The sequence below is a fragment of the Rhinoraja longicauda genome, chromosome 7 (genome assembly GCF_053455715.1).
Source record: "Rhinoraja longicauda isolate Sanriku21f chromosome 7, sRhiLon1.1, whole genome shotgun sequence".
NCBI lineage: Eukaryota > Metazoa > Chordata > Chondrichthyes > Rajiformes > Arhynchobatidae > Rhinoraja > Rhinoraja longicauda.
In genome coordinates, this window is record NC_135959.1 from 4,717,372 (window position 1) to 4,735,208 (window position 17,837).

The window sequence follows — 17,837 nt, forward strand, 5'->3', positions numbered from 1 at the left end:
GATTGACAATAGACAATAGGTGCAGGAGTAGGCCATTCAGCCCTTCGAGCCAGCACCGCCATTCAATGCGATCATGGCTGATCACTCTCAATCAGTACCCCGTTCCTGCCTTCTCCCCATACCCCCTCACTCCGCTATCCTTAAGAGCTCTATCCAGCTCTCTCTTGAAAGCATCCAACGAACTGGCCTCCACTGCCTTCTGAGGCAGAGAATTCCACACCTTCACCACTCCCTGACTGAAAAAGTTCTTCCTCATCTCCGTTCTAAATGGCCTACCCCTTATTGTTAAACTGTGGCCCCTTGTTCTGGACTCCCCCAACATTGGGAACATGTTTCCTGCCTCTAATGTGTCCAATCCCCTAATTATCTTATATGTTTCAATAAGATCCCCCCTAATCCTTCTAAATTCCAGTGTATACAAGCCCAATCGCTCCAGCCTTTCAACATACGACAGTCCCGCCATTCCGGGGATTAACCTAGTTAATCCTGTGATCCTGCGTTGTCTTTCCGCTGACTAGTTAGAATCCAACAAAAAGCTTTTCACTGTACCTCGGTACACGTGACAATAAACTAAACTAAACTAAAAGAAAGGGGTGGGGGGAAGTTTAATGAATCGTGCGTTGTCTTTCTGCTGACTGGTTAGCAGGTAAACAAAAGTTTGTCACCGTACCTGTGTTCACATGACGATAAACTAAAAAGACTGCAGCTTCCAGGCTGAGAGACTGCGTAGAGTTTTATCAGCGCCTCGGGTTTATAATTGGCTTTGGCAAGGGCTTTGTTTGTGTAGTTCCCTCCCATCAGCCGGAACGCTGAGAAACTGAGTCACGGCAGATAGGGTTGCTTTTGTTTCGGTCGCCCAGTGCTAGAGCCAGTGTAAATATCTCCTCTCTCCCCCAATCCGCGCGCTCTTGCATTTGCAGTCGGCAGCGGCAGTGTGTAGACCCGGTGGGCCAGACCGCATCTCTGCGCGAGTCCGCGTTGCCGTGCTGACCCGGGGACGAAGCACGATGTGTCGCGGCAAGTGTCCCGTGAGGAGCGGCGGCTGGCGGTGAGGGGACTTGGGCCCGGAGTCGAGCGATGAACTTCACCGCGCTGGTAAAGCAACAACCGAGCTTCACCGGCGGTCAACGCAGGGGGGAAAGAGATGAAATGTGTGGGGAGGAACTGTAGATGCTTCTGCCACAGGGGACAGTGGAGGCCAATTCACTGGATGAACTTAAGAGAGAGTTAGATAGAGCTCTAGGGGCTAGTGGAATCAAGGGATATGGGGAGAAGGCAGGCACGGGTTACTGATTGTAGATGATCAGCCATGATCACAATGAATGGCGGTGCTGGCTCGAAGGGGCCGAATGGCCTCCTCCTGCACCTATTGTCTATGTTTCTGTGTTTCTATGTCCATTACTTTAGTGGTTATTGTTCAGATTATTTGCCATTTGTTTTGTCCAAATCATTAGCAGCTTACCTTTTGTTTCATAGTCGACAATGCCAGCAAAATGGCTGATGCCAAACTGGGTCTCATTATCGTTCTTTGGAGGGATGTAGTAGGCATTGAGCTTGTGCTGGGAGTTCAGTTTGTTCAGCATCGTTGTGTCTGTTGCCCTAGGAGGAGATAGTCTTGTGAACGGAAAGCCCATTATAAAACAATCTTGGAGCAACTCCGAGAGTTTCATAGAGTCTTACAGTGTGGAAACAGGCCCTTCATCCCAACTTGCCCACACCGGCCAACATGTCAGCCATGATCACAATGAATGGCGGTGCTGGCTCGAAGGGACCAAATGGCCTCCTCCTGCACTTATTTTCTATGTTTTATTTCTATGCTGGTTTAAATCCAGAGTAATTCGGCGGGACAGGCAGCATCTCTGGAGAGAAGCAAATGGCGACGTTTCGGGTCAAGACCCTTCTTCAGAAACGTCACCCGTTCCTTCTCTCTGCCTGTTCCGCTGAGTTACTCCAGCATTTTGTGTCCATCTTGGAGAGAGATGAGAGATGGGGTGGTGCAGGAACGAGGTCCAGGTCAATGAACGGTGCTGGGCGATTCAGTGAGAGAGTTTACAAGATGCTGCCTGGATTAGAGGGCATTAGTTATGTGAAGAGGTCGGACAAATTTGGGCAGTTTTCTCTCGAACGTTGGAGGCTGAAGTGAGATGTGATCGGAGTACGTAACATTATGAGAGGCATAAATAGGGTGGACAATCATAACCTCTTTGCCCAGGGTGGAAATGTCAAAGACTAGAGGGCATAGTTTTAAGGAGAGTTTTAATAGAGTGGCTGCCTCACAGCACCAGAGACCCGGGTTCAATCCTGACTACGGGTGCTGTCTGTGTGGAGTTTGTACGTTCTCCCTGTGACCTGCGTGGGTTTTCTCCGGGTGACAATAGACAATAGGTGCAGGAGGAGGCCATTCGGCCCTTCGAGCCAGCACCACCATTCAATGTGATCATGGCTGATCATTCTCAATCAGTACCCCGTTCCTGCCTTCTCCCCATACCCCCTGACTCCACTATCCTTTAAGAGCTCTATCTAGCTCTCTCTTGAATGCATTGAGAATTGGCCTCCACTGCCTTCTGAGGCAGAGAATTCCACAGATTTACAACTCTCTGACTGAAAAAGGTTTTTCCTCATCTCCGTTCTAAATGGCCTTACCCCTTATTCTTAAACTGTGCCCCCTGGTTCTGGACTCCCCCAACATTGGGAACATGCTTCCTGCCTCTAATGTGTCCAACCCCTTAATAATCTTATATGTTTCAATAAGATCCCCTCTCATCCTTCTAAATTCCAGTGTATACAAGCCTATTCGCTCCAATCTTTTAACATACGACAATCCCGCCATTCTGGGAATTAACCTAGTAAACCTACGCTGCACGCCCTCAATAGCAATTGCTCTAGCTTCCTCCCACGTCCTAAAGATAGACAATAGACAATAGGTGCACGAGACCATTCAGCCCTTCGAGCCAGCACTGCCATTCAATGTGATCATGGCTGATCATTCTCAATCAGTACCCCGTTCCTGCCTTCTCCCCATACCCCCTGACTCCGCTATCCTTAAGAGCTCTATCCAGCTCTCTCTTGAATGTACAGATGTACAGCTTTAATGGATTTTGGTAAGTTTGGTAAGCGCAGTGGTAGAGTTGCTGCCTTACAGCGCCGGAGACCCGGGTTCGATCCCGACTCCGGGTGCTGTCTGTACGGAGTTTGTACGTTCTCCCCATGTCCTGCATGGGTTTTCTCCGAGATCTTCGTCCCACACTCCAAAGACGGACAGGTTTGTAGGTTAATTGGCTTGGTATTTAAAAAAAATTAAATTGTGTGTGTGTGTGTAAGATAGTGTTAATGTGCAGGGATCGCTGGTCGACGCGGACTTGGTGGGCCGAAGGGCCTGTTTCCACGCTGTATCTCTAAACTAAACTGTACTGATGGTGTTGAATGGAGAGTTACAGTTTGTGATTTATTCCCTTTCACCTCTCCTGACACTAAATTGTCCCTCTTGTGTGTATGTCATTGAATGTGGGTGGTGGGGGGGGGGGGGGGGAGGAGAAGTCGCTGGTCAGTATGGACGCGGCTGGTCAGTATGGACACATTGCCAGGGGTGGTAATGGAGGCAGATGCAATAGGGGTGTGTAAGAGGCTTTTGGATGGGCACGTGGATGTGCCGGGAATGGAGGGGTATGGATCACGTGGAGGCTGAGAACGTTCGATTAACCTGTTTGATATGTTATGGGCCGAAGGGCCTGTTCCGATGCTGTACACAATGGCGCAGTGGTAGAGCTGCTGCCTCAATAGACAATTGGCAATAAAAAATAGGTGTAGGAGAAGGCCATTCAGCCCTTCGAGCCACTCAAATTTCAGACAGCTCAGTGGCTCAGCGGTAGAGTTGCTGCCTCGCAGCGCCAGGGACCCGGGTTCGATCCCGACTGCGGGCGCCGTCTGTACGGAGTTTGTACGTTCTCCCCGTGACCACGGCGTGGGTTTCCTCCGGGTGCTCCGGTTTCCTCCTGCGCTCCAAAGACGTGCAGGCTTGTAGGTCGACACGGAGTGCTGGAGTAACTCAGCGGGTCAGGCAGCATCTCTGGAGAAAAGGAATGGGCGACGTTTTCGGGGTCAGAACCCCTCTTTAGACTGATAGACGGGGAAGGCCAGAACAAAACAGTGCCGGCAACAGCCCAGTTGATGAAGGGTCTCGACCCGAAACGCCACCCATTCCAGAGTTCTCCAGAGATGCTGCCTGTCCCGCTGAGATACAAATGAATGAATGAATGAATAGGTTTATTGGCCAAGTATGTGCACATACAAGGAATGTGCCTTGGTGCTCCGCACACAAATGACAACACAAACATACAGTTAACAAGTTACTCCAGCAATTTGTGTCTTCGGTTTAAACCAGCATCTGAGGAAAAACTTTTTCAGTCAGAGAGTTGTGAATCTGTGGAATTCTCTGCCTCAGAAGGCAGTGGAGGCCAATTCTCTGAATGCATTCAAGAGAGAGCTAGATAGAGCTCTTAAGGATAGCGGAGTCAGGGGGTATGGGGAGAAGGCAGGAACGGGGTACTGATTGAGAATGATCAGCCATGATCGCATTGAATGGCGGTGCTGGCTCGAAGGGCCGAATGGTCTCGTCCTGCACCTATTGTTTATTGTCTATTATCTGCAGTCCCCTCCTACACAAAGTGCTGGAGTAACTCAGCAGGTCGGGCAGCATCTCTGGAGAACACAGATAGGTGACATTTTTGGGTCTTCAGACTGATTGTGTGGGGGGTGGGGGAAGAGAGGAGGAAAGAACAATGAAATGTTTGCTTGTTGCAGCTTATCAGGGCGATGAATGAAATGACGCACATATAATAAAATATAATAATCAGAAACTGACCCTGCCGTGTAGGGTCGTGCTGGTGTACGGGGCTATCGCCGGTCGACGCGCATCCTGTGGGCTCAAGATTTAGAATTAGATTTAGAGATACAGCGCAGAAACAGGCCCTTCGGCCCACCGGGTCCGCGCCGCCCAGCGATCCCCGCACACTAACACTATCCTACACACACTGGGGACAATTTTTACATTTACCAAGCCAATTAACCTACAAACCTGCACGTCTTTGGAGTGTGGGAGGAAACCGAAGATCCCGGAGAAAACCCACGCAGGTCACGGGGAGAACGTACAAACTCCGTACAGACGGCGCCCGTAGTCGGGATGGAACCCGGGTCTCCGGCGCTGCATTCGCTGTAAGGCAGCAACTCTACCGTGCAGTCAGGAGAAAGAAAATATGCATTGGAGTGTGTAGGAAGGAACTGCAGGTGCTGGTTTACACTGAAGATCGACACAAAACGCTGGAGTAACTCAGCGAGACAGGCAGCATCTCTGGAGAGAATCTTGTGATTTTCTTTTGCAGCGTCAATCTTTAGTTTTGTTTATTGGCACATGTACCGATGAACAGAGAAAAAACCTTTTTTGTTGCGTGTTATCTAATCAGCGGATAGAATGTACATGATTACAATCGAGCCGTCCACAGTTTACAGGTACAGGATAAGGGGAATAACGTTTCGTGCAAGGTAAAGTCCGATCAAAGACACTACGAGGGTCTCCAAATGAGGCAGATGGTAGTTCAGGGCTGCTCTCTGGTTGTGGTAGGATGGTTCAGTTGCCTGATCACAGCCGGGAAGAAACTGTCCCTGAATCTGGAGGTAGAAACAAAATGCTGGAGTGACTCAGCTGGTCAGGCAGCATCTCTGGAGAAAAAGGGATGGGTGACGTTTTGAGTCGAAACACTTGATCAGATTGATTGATAGAGAATCTGGATTTGGAGAAACTGGTGGAACTCCCAGTGTGGTAACACTGCCCCATTATTCCCTTAAACCAGAAGGTGAGAGCAAGTGTAAACTAGTGTGTATGAAGGAACTGCAGATGCTGGTTTACATGGAAGATGGTGCTGGAGTAACTCAGCGATTCAGGTAGGGTTGCCAACTGTCCCGTATTAACCGGGGCATCCCGTATTTTGGGCTAAATTGGTTTGTCCCGTACGGGACTGCCCTTGTCCCATAGTAGGCCCGAACACTGTAGGCCCGGGGGGCGCTGTAGGCCCGGACGCTGTAGGCCCGGACGCTGTAGGCCCAGGGGGTGCTGTAGGCCCGGACGCTGTAGGCCTGGACGCTGTAGGCCCGGACGGCACTTTAGGCCTGGACAGTGTAGGTGCCGCCTGACGGAGGTTGCGTAGCAACCTGCCTCCCGGCCCGGGCGGCCACCATTGGTGGAGCAGGAGCACGTGGCCACTGGCTGGGTGAGGTCACATGGGGCACGGGGCGGTTACCTCACCTTGTCCCTTATTTGGGAGTGAGATAGTTGGCAACCCTAGGGTCAGGCAGCTTCTCTGGAGGAAAGGAATAGGCGACGTTTCGGGTCGAGACCCTTCTTCAGACTGAGAGTCAGGGGAGAGGGAAACTCGAGCTGTGAATAGGTAGGAAGAACAAACAGTAGGGTTCTGTAAGGTGTGGCGATACTTGTTTGCAGGAGTCTTTCTCTGCCAGAAGGCAGTTTACTCTACCGTGGCAGTGCGAGTTTTTCAATGGCACTTGCCTCACGTACTATTGGCCATCCCCAGGCTGAACCAACAATAACCCATGAGAACAAACACCATTAGAAGCAGCAAACTAAACTGGAAGCTCAAAGTGCCGTGGTGATATTTGAGACTCGAGAGAGACTGTAGCTGCTGGAATCTTGGGCCTTGGGTTTGGGTCCGCGCCGACCAGTGATCCCCGCACATTAACACTATCCAATAGACAATAGGTGCAGGAGGAGGCCATTCGGCCCTTCGAGCCAGCACCGCCATTCAATGTGATCATGGCTGATCATTCTCAATCAGTACCCCGTTCCTGCCTTCTCCCCATACCCCCTGACTCCGCTATCCTTAAGAGCTCTATCTAGCTCTCTCTTGAATGCATTCAGAGAATTGGCCTCCACTGCCTTCTGAGGCAGAGAACTCCACAGATTCACAACTCTCTGACTGAAAAAGTTTTTCCTCATCTCTGTTCTAAATGGCCTACCCCTTATTCTTAAACTGTGACCCCTGGTTCTGGACTCCCCCAACATTGGGAACATGTTTCCTGCCTCTAACGTGTCCAACCCCTTAATAATCTTATACGTTTCGATAAGATCCCCTCACATCCTTCTAAATTCCAGTGTATACCAGCCTAGCTGCTCCAGTCTTTCAACATACGACAGTCCCTCCATTCCGGGAATTAACCTAGTAACACACTATACGTTTCGATAAGATCCTTGCACTGTTATTGCAAGGAAGCGTCAAAATGAATTGTAGTGGGGATGAACAGCGGGGGTGGAGGGCAGTGTGACTAGCTGGGGGTTAAGCGAATAAACTCCTGGGTTCAGCACACTTGTGAATCGTGACAGCTCAGCCATGGAGCCGTGTCGTTAACTCTGTCTTATTATCATATAGATTGAAAGATGGAATGAGCTGTTCTCTTCAGCCTGAGTGGGGCAGCTCTCTGTACGCACAACGATGGCAGAGCTGGGACTTCAGTGGATGTTCACTGTCACGCATGCAATTAAACATTGTGCAGTGAAATTCATTTTTGCGTATCGTAAGGCAGTGGTCAGGCAGCATTCGCAGTACGTCAGAAGAAAAAACTGCAGATGCTGGTTGAAATCGAAGGTAGACACACGATGCTGGAGTAACTCAGAGGGTCAGGCAGCAGCATCTCAGGAGAGAAGGAATGGGTGACGTTTCGGGTCGAGACCCTTCTTCAGACTGATGTCGGGGGAGGGGACGTGGAGTAGACTTGAGGGGCCGAGTGGCCTAATTCTGCTCCTATCACTTATGACTTGCCATTCACGGCGGGCACCCCGGGACTGGTTTATCATCTGGAACGTTCCGGGGGCCCCTCAATGAAGCAGGACGGCTGAATTAGCGCGCTTGGGCGGGTTATTAATGACGGTCTGAGAATCGGATCTCGGATCGTGCGTGAATGTGCGGATGTGTCATCAGTGAGGCAGACAGTCTCGTAAACATTTCGATTTACAGTTTTAATTTTCTTTCCATGGCCTGTTTGTGCGGCAGGTGATATTGGCTCTCCTTGATTTACGGCCTCTCTCTGTTCTGAACACTATTCTCTCTCTGATTGGGGTTTTTGTCCTAATTATCACTGAAAGCTCAGCGGTGATAGAGTGATACAGCGTGGAGTCGTGGACAAAGGAGCTTCGGCTCAACTTGCCCGTGCCGACCAACATGCCCCGTCTACACTCGTCCCGGAATGGCGGGACTGTCGTATGTTGAAAGGCTGGAGCGACTGGGCTTGTATACACTGGAATTTAGAAGGATGAGAGGGGATCTTATCGAAACGTATAAGATTATTAAGGGGTCGGACACGTTAGAGGCAGGAGACATGTTCCCAATGTTGGGGGAGTCCAGAACCAGGGGCCACAGTTTAAGAATAATGGGTTGGCCATTTAGAACGGAGATGAGGAAAACCTTTTTCAGTCAGAGAGTTGTGAATCTGTGGAATTCTCTGCCTCAGAAGGCAGTGGAGGCCAGTTCTCTGAATGCATTCAAGAGAGAGCTAGATAGAGCTATCATATCATATCATATCATATATATACAGCCGGAAACAGGCCTTTTCGGCCCACCAAGTCCGTGCCGCCCAGCGATCCCCGTACATTAACACTATCCTACACCCACTAGGGACAATTTTTTTTTTTACATTTACCCAGCCAATTAACCTACATACCTGTACGTCTTTGGAGTGTGGGAGGAAACCGAAGATCTCGGAGAAAACCCACGCAGGTCACGGGGAGAACGTACAAACTCCTTACAGTGTAGCACCCGTAGTCAGGATCGAACCTGAGTCTCCGGCGCTGCATTCGCTGTAAAGCAGCAACTCTACCGCTGCGCTACCGTGCCGCTCTTAAGGATAGCGGAGTCAGGGGGTATGGGGAGAAGGCAGGAACGGGGTACGGATTGAGAATGATCAGCCATGATCACATTGAATGGCGGTGCTGGCTCGAAGGGCCGAATGGCCTCCTCCTGCACCTATTGTCTATTGAATCTATCTTATCTATCTCCTTAAAAATATCCAGTGACTTGGCCTTCTATGGCAAAGAATTCCACAGATTTGCCACCCTCTGACTGAAGACATTTCTTATAGAGATCTTTTGGAGGTGTATAAAATCATGAGAGGAATAGATGCATAGAATCTCTTGCCCAGAGTAGGGGAATCGAGGACCAGAGGACATACGTTTAAGGTGAGGGGGGGGAATGATTTAATAGAAACCTGAGGTGTAACTTTTTCATGCAAAGGGTGGTTGGTGTATGGAACGAGCTGTCTGAGGAGATAGTTGAGGCTGCTACTATGACAGGGTTTAAGAAACATTTAGACAGGTACATGGATGGGACAGGTTTGGAGGGATATGGGACAAATGCAGGCAGGTGGGACTAGTGTAGCTGGGACATGTTGGTCAGCATGGGCAAGTTGGGCCGAAGGGCCTGTTTCCAGGCTGTGAGACTCTATGACTCTAAATGCGGCCTAAGGTCCCAACCTCTGTCGAAGACAGACACAAAGTGCTGAAGTAACTCAGCGGGTCAGGCAGTATCTCTGGAGGGCGGTCACGGTGGCGCGGCGGTAGAGTTGCCACCTTACAGTGAATGCAGCGCCAGAGACTCGGGTTCGATCCCGACTACGGGCGCTGTCTGTACGGAGTTTGTACGTTCTCGCCGTGACCTGCATTGGTTTTCTCCGAGACCTTTGGTTTCCTCCCACACTCCAAAGACGTACAAGTTTGTCGGTTAATTGGCTGGGCAAATGTAAAAATTGTTCATAGTGGGTGTAGGATAGTGTTAAAGGTAGGAAAATAACTGCAGATGCTGGTACAAAACGAAGGTATTTATTCACAAAATGCTGGAGCAACTCAGCAAGTCAGGCAGCATCTCAGGAGAGAAGGAATGGGCGACGTTCAGACTGAAGAAGGGTCTCGACCCGAAAAGGAATGGTTGACGGTCAGACTGAAGAAAGGTCTCGACCCGAAACGTCACCCATTCCTTCTCTCCTGAGATGCTGCCTGACCCGCTGAGTTACTCCAGCATTTTGTGAATAGAGTAGTGTTAATGTGCGGGGATCGCTGGTCGGCGCGGACCCGGTGGACCGAAAGGGCCTGTTTCTGCGCTGTATCTCTAAACTAAATGGGACTGATCGAAAACCTTCTTCATACTTGTGCTTCGGCACACACGTGACTTTTTTTTTAAGCTGTTCCGACATCTACACTTCAGTTTGATGCCAACACCAGCCTGTTGCTTTGCCTCCATTCCCCCCCATCGGTAATAGGAGAGGCGGCCGTGTAATGTTAAGATCCCGTAAAAGTTTAATGCCGGCGAGGAAATTCTAGGACTTGAGTCCAATTCCGAGCAAGAGCCTTGTGATCTTGTGTAGAGCATCGCATCGCCCGACGAGCCGTGACCGGTGCTCGGAGATCCAGTTGCCATTTGCAGCTTGGCCTTTGGTTCGCCCGTGGGGCGGTTTCTGTGGCGGGCTTCTTCTGCCGGGAGGGGGGATATCGCCTGAAGGATTGCCGTGAATGATTCACAACGCCCTTGCTGCGCTGTTGTAACGCCTTGCTCCTGTTTCACCTGGCTCGCACTGCCAGAGGCCTGTTGCAACCCTAACCTGGTGGCCTCGTTCAGTGGGCCTTGTTCAAGCTTCTTCTGACTAGACGCAGTTTTGTTTACCAGTCGGCGAGCTTTTGTGTTTCGTTTTTGGGGGGTTCTTGTTTTTTTTCCGTCGCCAGGCCGGTTTTTGTTTTGGTTCGACGAACACTTGAAGATAAACGACACAAGACGTCGCACAAGGAAAGAGAAACGCAGGTTGCTTTGGAGTTCGGCTGGAGGCCGTTAAATGCCTCTGGACTGGCTGCCCTGGAAGGCCGAGGACGGCTGAAGTCCCTGCTCCACTTGGTGTTGTGTGAAGAGGAATTGAGGCCCTCTAACCCAACGCATTAGGGCGTTGGTCTCTTGAGTTTGTCCGGCCCAGGTTTTTTTCACTTCAGGAGTAGGCAGAAGTTCCCTGGCTGAAGTTTCCTGAGTTTAAACCCCCTCCCCCCCAACCCCCTGTTACACGGTGTGGTGTGAAGATGTGAAGATGGATCCATTGCGTTTGGGAACAAGTCTCTTGAGCCATCTCTCTCCACATCCAGTTGTTCCACTCCTCGACTGAAGTTTCCTGGGTTTCACGCCCCCTTTGTGGGACTGCGCTGCGTGGATCGAGAGGGATCGAGGCCCAGCCCATCCCATTTGGGCGCCAAATCCTCTCGCGTTCCTCCACTCTACGGTTGCCCCACTTCTGGAGGGAAGCTGAAGACAGCTGGCGCTTCGAACCCAGACCCGCGGCTGGGCTGTTGAAACTAGGACCGCCCCGATCAGCGGAGAGTGGTGGTGGTGGAAGAAGCTTTCTAGTGTGGGGGAGCAAGTGTGGGGGGGGCGGTCGCCGTTTGGACAGGCCGCGGGGCCTCGTGAAAATGTACGCTCGCCGCGGAGTGGTCGACGAGGCTAACCGGAAAGACGAGGGGAAGTGGGCGCTGCTGAGGAACGTCAACCAAGTGGTCAGACACCAGCTCACGCTGCTTCACGTGAGTAGTTCCGCTTGAGTTTATATCGCCACGTACAGTGAAAAGCTTTTGTAGCGTGCTATCCAGTCAGCGGAAAGACAATGCACGGTGGCGCAGCGGTAGAGTTGCTGCCTGACAGCGAATGCAGCGCCGGAGACCCGGGTTTGATCCCGACTACGGGCGCCGTCTGTACGGAGTTTGTACGCTCTCCCCGTGACCTGCGTGGGTTTTCTCCGAGACCTTCGGTTTCCTCCCACACTCCAAAGACGTGCGTGTTTATAGTTGTCACAAAATGCTGGAGTAACTCAGCAGGTCAGGGGTCAGGGGTCAGGCAGCATCTGGGGTAGAGGGAATGGGTGACGTTTTGAGCCGAGACCCTCCTTCAGACTGATCTTTTTTTTTGTAGGTAAATTGTCAAGGTAAATTGACTTGGCAAATGTAAAAAATTGTGCCTAGTGGGTAGATGATAGTGTTAGTGTGCGGGGATCGCTGGTCGGCACGGACCCGGTGGGCCGAAGGGCCTGTTTCCACGCCGTATCACTCTACGACTCTATGACGTCGATAGCCACAATAGGGGGCGGCACGGTGGCGCAGCGGTAGAGTTGCCGCCTCACAGCGCCGGAGACCCGGGTTCAATCCTGGCTACGGGTGCCGTCTGTACGGAGTTTGTACGTTCTCCCCGTGACTGCGTGGGTTTTCTCCGGGGGCTCCGGGTTCATCCCACACTTCAAAGATATGCATGTTTGTAGGTTAATTGTCTTCTGCGAATTGTCCCAAATGTGTGGGATGGCGCTAGTGTGCGGGGCGTTCGCTGTTCGGCACGGACTCAACGGGCCGAAGGGCCTGTTTCCGCGCTGTATCTCCAGCCTAAAAGTCTCAATCTCTGCAAGAACATTAGTTGATAGTGAGGTAGATTTTCAAAGTCTACAGAGAGACTTGGGCCTTGTGGAAGGGTGGGCTGAAAGATGGCAGATGGAGTTTAATGCTGATAAGTGTGAGGTGCTGCATTTTGGTAGGACAAATCAAAATAGGACGTACAGGGTAAATGGTAGGGAATTGAGGAATGCAGTGGAACAGAGGGATCTGGGAATAACTGTGCATTGTTCCCTGAAGGTGGAATCTCATGTGGATAGGGTGGTGAAGAAGGCGTTTGGTATGCTTGCCTTTATAAATCAGAGCATCGAGTATAGAAGTTGGGATGTAATGTTAAAATTGTACAGGGCATTGGTGAGGCCGAATCTGGAGTATGGTGTGCAGTTCTGGTCGCCAAATTATAGGAAGGATGTCGACAAAATGGAGAGGGTACAGAGGAGATTTACTAGAATGTTGCCTGGGTTTCAGCACTTAGGCTACAGAGAGAGGTTGAACAGGTTGGGTCTTTATTCTTTGGAGCGTAGAAGGTTGAGGGGGGACTTGATAGAGGTTTTTAAAATTTTGAGAGGGACGGACAGAGTTGACGTGGGTAGGCTTTTCCGTTTGAGAGTGGGGAAGATTCCAACAAGGGGACATAGCTTCAGAATTGAGGGACAAAGGTTTAGGGGTAACATGAGGGGGAACTTCTTTACTCAGAGGGTTGTGGCTGTATGGAATGGGCTTCCGGTGGAAGTGGTGGAGGCAGGCTCGATTTTATTATTTAAGAGTAAATTGGATAGGTATATGGATAGGAGGGGATTGGAGGGTTATGGTCTGAGTGCAGGTAGATGAGACTAGGTCAGGGAGAATGGTCGGCGTGGACTGGTAGGGCCGGACAGGCCTGTTTCCATGCTGTAGTTGTTATATGTTATATGTTAGATAGAGCTATTTATTCACAAAATGCTGGAGTAGCTCAGCAGGTCAGGCAGCATCTCGGGAGAGAAGGAATGGGTGACGTTTCGGGTCGAGACCCTTCTTCATAGATAGTTAGATAGAGCTTTTGAGTTAGATAGAGCTCTAGGGGGCTAGTGGAATCAAGGGATATGGGGAGAAGGCAGCCACGGGTTACTGATTGTGGATGATCAGCCATGATCACAATGAATGGTGGTGCTGGCTCGAAGGGCCGAATGGCCTCCCCCTGCACCTATTTTCTGTGTGACATTGGCAACGGCCACCAACTTTAATCAAGTAATTTATTTTGTCTATAAAGTTCACAGTCTGAAGAAGGGTCTCGACCCGAAACGTCACCCATTCCTTCTCTCCTGAGATGCTGCCTGACCCGCTGAGTTACTCCAGCTTTTTGTGTCTGCCTTCGATTTAAACCAGCGTCTGCAGTTATTTTTTTTTTCCTTCACAATAGACAATAGACAATAGACAATAGGTGCAGGAGTAGGCCATTCAGCCCTTCGAGCCAGCACCGCCATTCAATGCGATCATGGCTGATCACTCTCAATCAGTACCCCGTTCCTGCCTTCTCCCCATACCCCCTCACTCCGCTATCCTTAAGAGCTCTATCCAGCTCTCTCTTGAAAGCATCCAACGAACTGGCCTCCACTGCCTTCTGAGGCAGAGAATTCCACACCTTCACCACCCTCTGACTGAAAAAGTTCTTCCTCATCTCCGTTCTAAATGGCCTACCCCTTATTCTTAAACTGTGGCCCCTTGTTCTGGACTCCCCCAACATTGGGAACATGTTATCTGCCTCTAATGTGTCCAATCCCCTAATTATCTTATATGTTTCAATAAGATCCCCCCTCATCCTTCTAAATTCCAGTGTATACAAGCCCAATCGCTCCAGCCTTTCAACATACGACAGTCCCGCCATTCCGGGAATTAACCTAGTGAACCTACGCTGCACGCCCTCCATAGCAAGCAGTCACTGTGTTTTTCAGAAGCAAAATACTTAATGATATGACAGGGAACCCAACCTGTGGACAAGGATCGTCTTGCTTTTCCCACTGCACTTTGTTTAATTACTTGTTTGCATTTGTCACGTTTGGACCTTAAAAAAAAATTGGACTTGATGGAATAGAATATCAAAAAAGAGCTTACTTTGCATAACTTATTGACTGTCTGTTCCAAGCAGCCAAGGATACATTGCATTCTCTGCAGTTTTGAAACCGAAGACAATGAATTTAATTGAGACTCAATGACTCAGCGGTAGACAATAGACAAAAGGTGCAGGAGGAGGCCATTCGGCCCTTCGAGCCAGCACCGCCATTCAATGTGATCATGGCTGATCATTCTCAATCAGTACCCCGTTCCTGCCTTCTCCCCATACCCCCTGACGCCGCTATCCTTAAGAGCTCTATCCAGCTCTCTCTTGAATGCATTCAGAGAATTGGCCTCCACTGCCTTCTGAGGCAGAGAATTCCAAAGATTCACAACCCTCTGGGTGAATTTTTTTTTTTTCCCTCATCTCCGTTCTAAATGGCCTACCCCTTATTCTTAAACTGTGGCCCCTGGTTCTGGACTCCCCCAACATTGGGAACATGTTTTCTGCCTCTAGCGTGTCCAATCCCTTAATAATCTTATACGTTTCAATAAGATCCCCTCTCATCCTTCTAAATTCCAATATATAGAAGCCTGTAGAGTTGCTGCCTCACAGCACCTGTACGTTTTTAGAGTGAGGAAACCGGAGCACCCGGAGAAAACCCACGGAGGTCATGGGGGGAATGTACAAACTCCGTGCAGACGGCGCCCGTAGTCGGGATCGAACCCGGGTCTCTGGCGCCGTGAGGCAGCGACTCTGTGACCTATTCCCACCTTCGCTGGACATTTCCTTCGCTTGCTTTTGCTACCCTCTCAGCGACCACCACGACTCTGGGCGGCACGTTGGCGCAGTGGGTAGAGTTGCTGCCTTACCGCGCCAGAGGCCAGAGTTCGATCCGTCTACGGGTGCCGTCTGCGCGGAGTTTGCACGTTCTCCTCATGACCGCCTGGGAATTCCCCGGGCGCTCCGGTTTCCTCCCACACTTCAAAGACGTACAGGTTTGTAGGTTAATTGTCTATAATTTAAAAAATTGTAAATTGTCCCTGGCGTGCAGGATGGTGCTAGTATACATGGATCGGTGTTCGGCCCAGAGTATGTGGGCCCAAGGGCCTGTTTCCAAACTCTGTAAACAAAACCATTCTCTCCCTCCTCGTCTCCTTCAACTTCTGTTCTCTTGCCTTCCCTTCTGTTTTTCTCTGCATCTCAAAATGTTTCATTTCTAACTCTCAGATCTGATTTTTGTTTAAAGTCATTGCCGTGTATTAACTGTCTCTCTTCCCCACTCAGATGCTGCTGCCTTCTTGACCCACTGAGTAGACAATAGGTGCAGGAGGAGGCCATTCAGCCCTTCGAGCCAGCACCGCCATTCAATGTGATCATGGCTGATCATTCTCAATCAGTACCCCGTTCCTGCCCTCTCCCCGTACCCCCTGACTCCGCTATCCTTAAGAGCTCTATCGAGCTCTCTCTTGAATGCATCCAGAGAATTGGCCTCCACTGCCTTCTGAGGCAGATTATTTCCAGCGTTGTCTCGAAACATATTTTATTTTGGACTTGCGGCATCTGCGTTATTGTAGCTAATCCCGGGCTGACGCCCCCTGACTCTAATCCCTATGTGTCTGTCTTCAGGGTGACTACGTTTGGCTGGACCTCAAGACAGGCCGTGAGTTTGAAGTCCCGATTGGAGTTGTGGTGAAGTTGTGTGACTCCGGACAGATCCAGGTTGTGGATGATGAGGGCAATGTAAGTGTCCTTGAATCTCCCTCCCACCTTCCATCCCTCTCTCCCTCCCGCCTTCCATCCCTCCCACCTTCCTCCCCTCCATCCCTCCCACCTTCCCTCCCTCCCTCCCTCCCTCCCTCCCTCCCTCCCTCCCTCCCTCCCTCCCTCCCTCCCTCCCTCCCTCCCTCCCTCCCTCCCTCCCGCCTTCCAATGGCGGAGACTTGATGGGCCGAATGGCCTGATTCTACTCCTATTCCCGATGACCTTGGCGTCTTGTCCTTCCGCCCTCTGCTCCAGGAGCACTGGATCTCCCCACAGAATGCCACCAACATTAAGCCCATGCACCCAACGTCAGTCCACGGGGTGGAAGACATGATCCGACTGGGAGACCTGAACGAGGCTGGGATTCTACGGAACCTCCTCATCCGCTACCGAGACCGGTTAATATACGTGAGTATCGCGCACTTAAAAATTATCTTTTAAAAAAAATCAATCGAAAATATTTAATCAAATATTAAAATAATATATATACAATACCATGAAACCAAAACAGAACCCACCACCATCATACAAGACTAACAATAAACTATTATACAACTATCTATCCAATCTACCTAATCTGAGGAAAGACATTCTTGCCATAGAGGGAGTACAGAGAAGGTTCACCAGATTGATCCCTGGAATGGCAGGACTTTCATATGAAGAAAGACTGGATAGACTCGGCTTGTACTCGCTGGAATTTAGAAGATTGAGGGGGGATCTTGTAGAAACGTACAAAATTCTTAAGGGGTTGGACAGGCTAGATGCAGGAAGATTGTTCCCGATGTTGGGGAAGTCCAGAACAAGGGGTCACAGTTTAAGGATAAGGGGGAAGTATTTTAGGACCGAGATGAGAAAGTTTTTTTTCACACAGAGAGTGGTGAATCTGTGGAATTCTCTGCCACAGAAGGTAGTTGAGGCCAGTTCATTGGCTATATTTAAGAGGGAGTTAGATGTGGCCCTTGTGGCTAAAGGGATCAGGGGGTATGGAGAGAAGGCAGGTACGGGATACTGAGTTGGATGATCAGCCATGATCATATTGAATGGCGGTGCAGGCTCGAAGGGCCGAATGGCCTACTCCTGCACCTTTTTCCTATGTTTCTATCTTACAATCTGTGTCAAGGGTGCATTCAACTCCCCCCCCCCCCACAGCGGTCCCGGAAATCCCCCAGGGTGCCCGTGGACAGCGCGCGGTCCCTCTCCAACCCCACTCGGGCGCGGACGGACGTAACCCCGGAAAAGGGGCAGGCAGCCGGCTCAGGCAGAGCCATCTTCTGCCTGGTGCCATGACTCGCGGGCGGCCATCTTGGCCAGGCCCAGGAGCAACCCAACCAGGACATCTTCAGCCCCCCTACCCTCTCCCCCACACACAGGGGCGTCCAAAGATGAGGGTGGTGGGTGTGAGAAGTGCAGCCTGAAGGCAGTATTGTGCACCTTGGATTGCTGCTCCACCTGATTTGAGGAAGGACATCCTTGTAATTGAGGCGGTGCAGCGTAGGTTCACGAGATTGATTCCCCGGGATGGAAGGACTGTCATACGAGGAAAGATTGAAAAGACTAGGCTCGGATTCACTGGAGTTT

General features: G+C 50.5%; 1 protein-coding gene across 2 annotated transcripts in view; it reads left to right on the plus strand.

Moving 5' to 3' along the window:
* The window catches only part of myo7aa (myosin VIIAa), a 148,296-nt gene that overhangs the window by 6,286 nt on the left and 124,173 nt on the right, over positions 1-17,837 (plus strand). For both annotated transcript variants that reach the window (XM_078402011.1, XM_078402012.1), the window contains exons 2-3: positions 16,125-16,238; positions 16,515-16,667. In XM_078402011.1, coding sequence (XP_078258137.1) covers positions 16,125-16,238; positions 16,515-16,667 — 267 coding nt within the window. The remainder of the gene's footprint in view (positions 1-16,124; positions 16,239-16,514; positions 16,668-17,837) is intronic.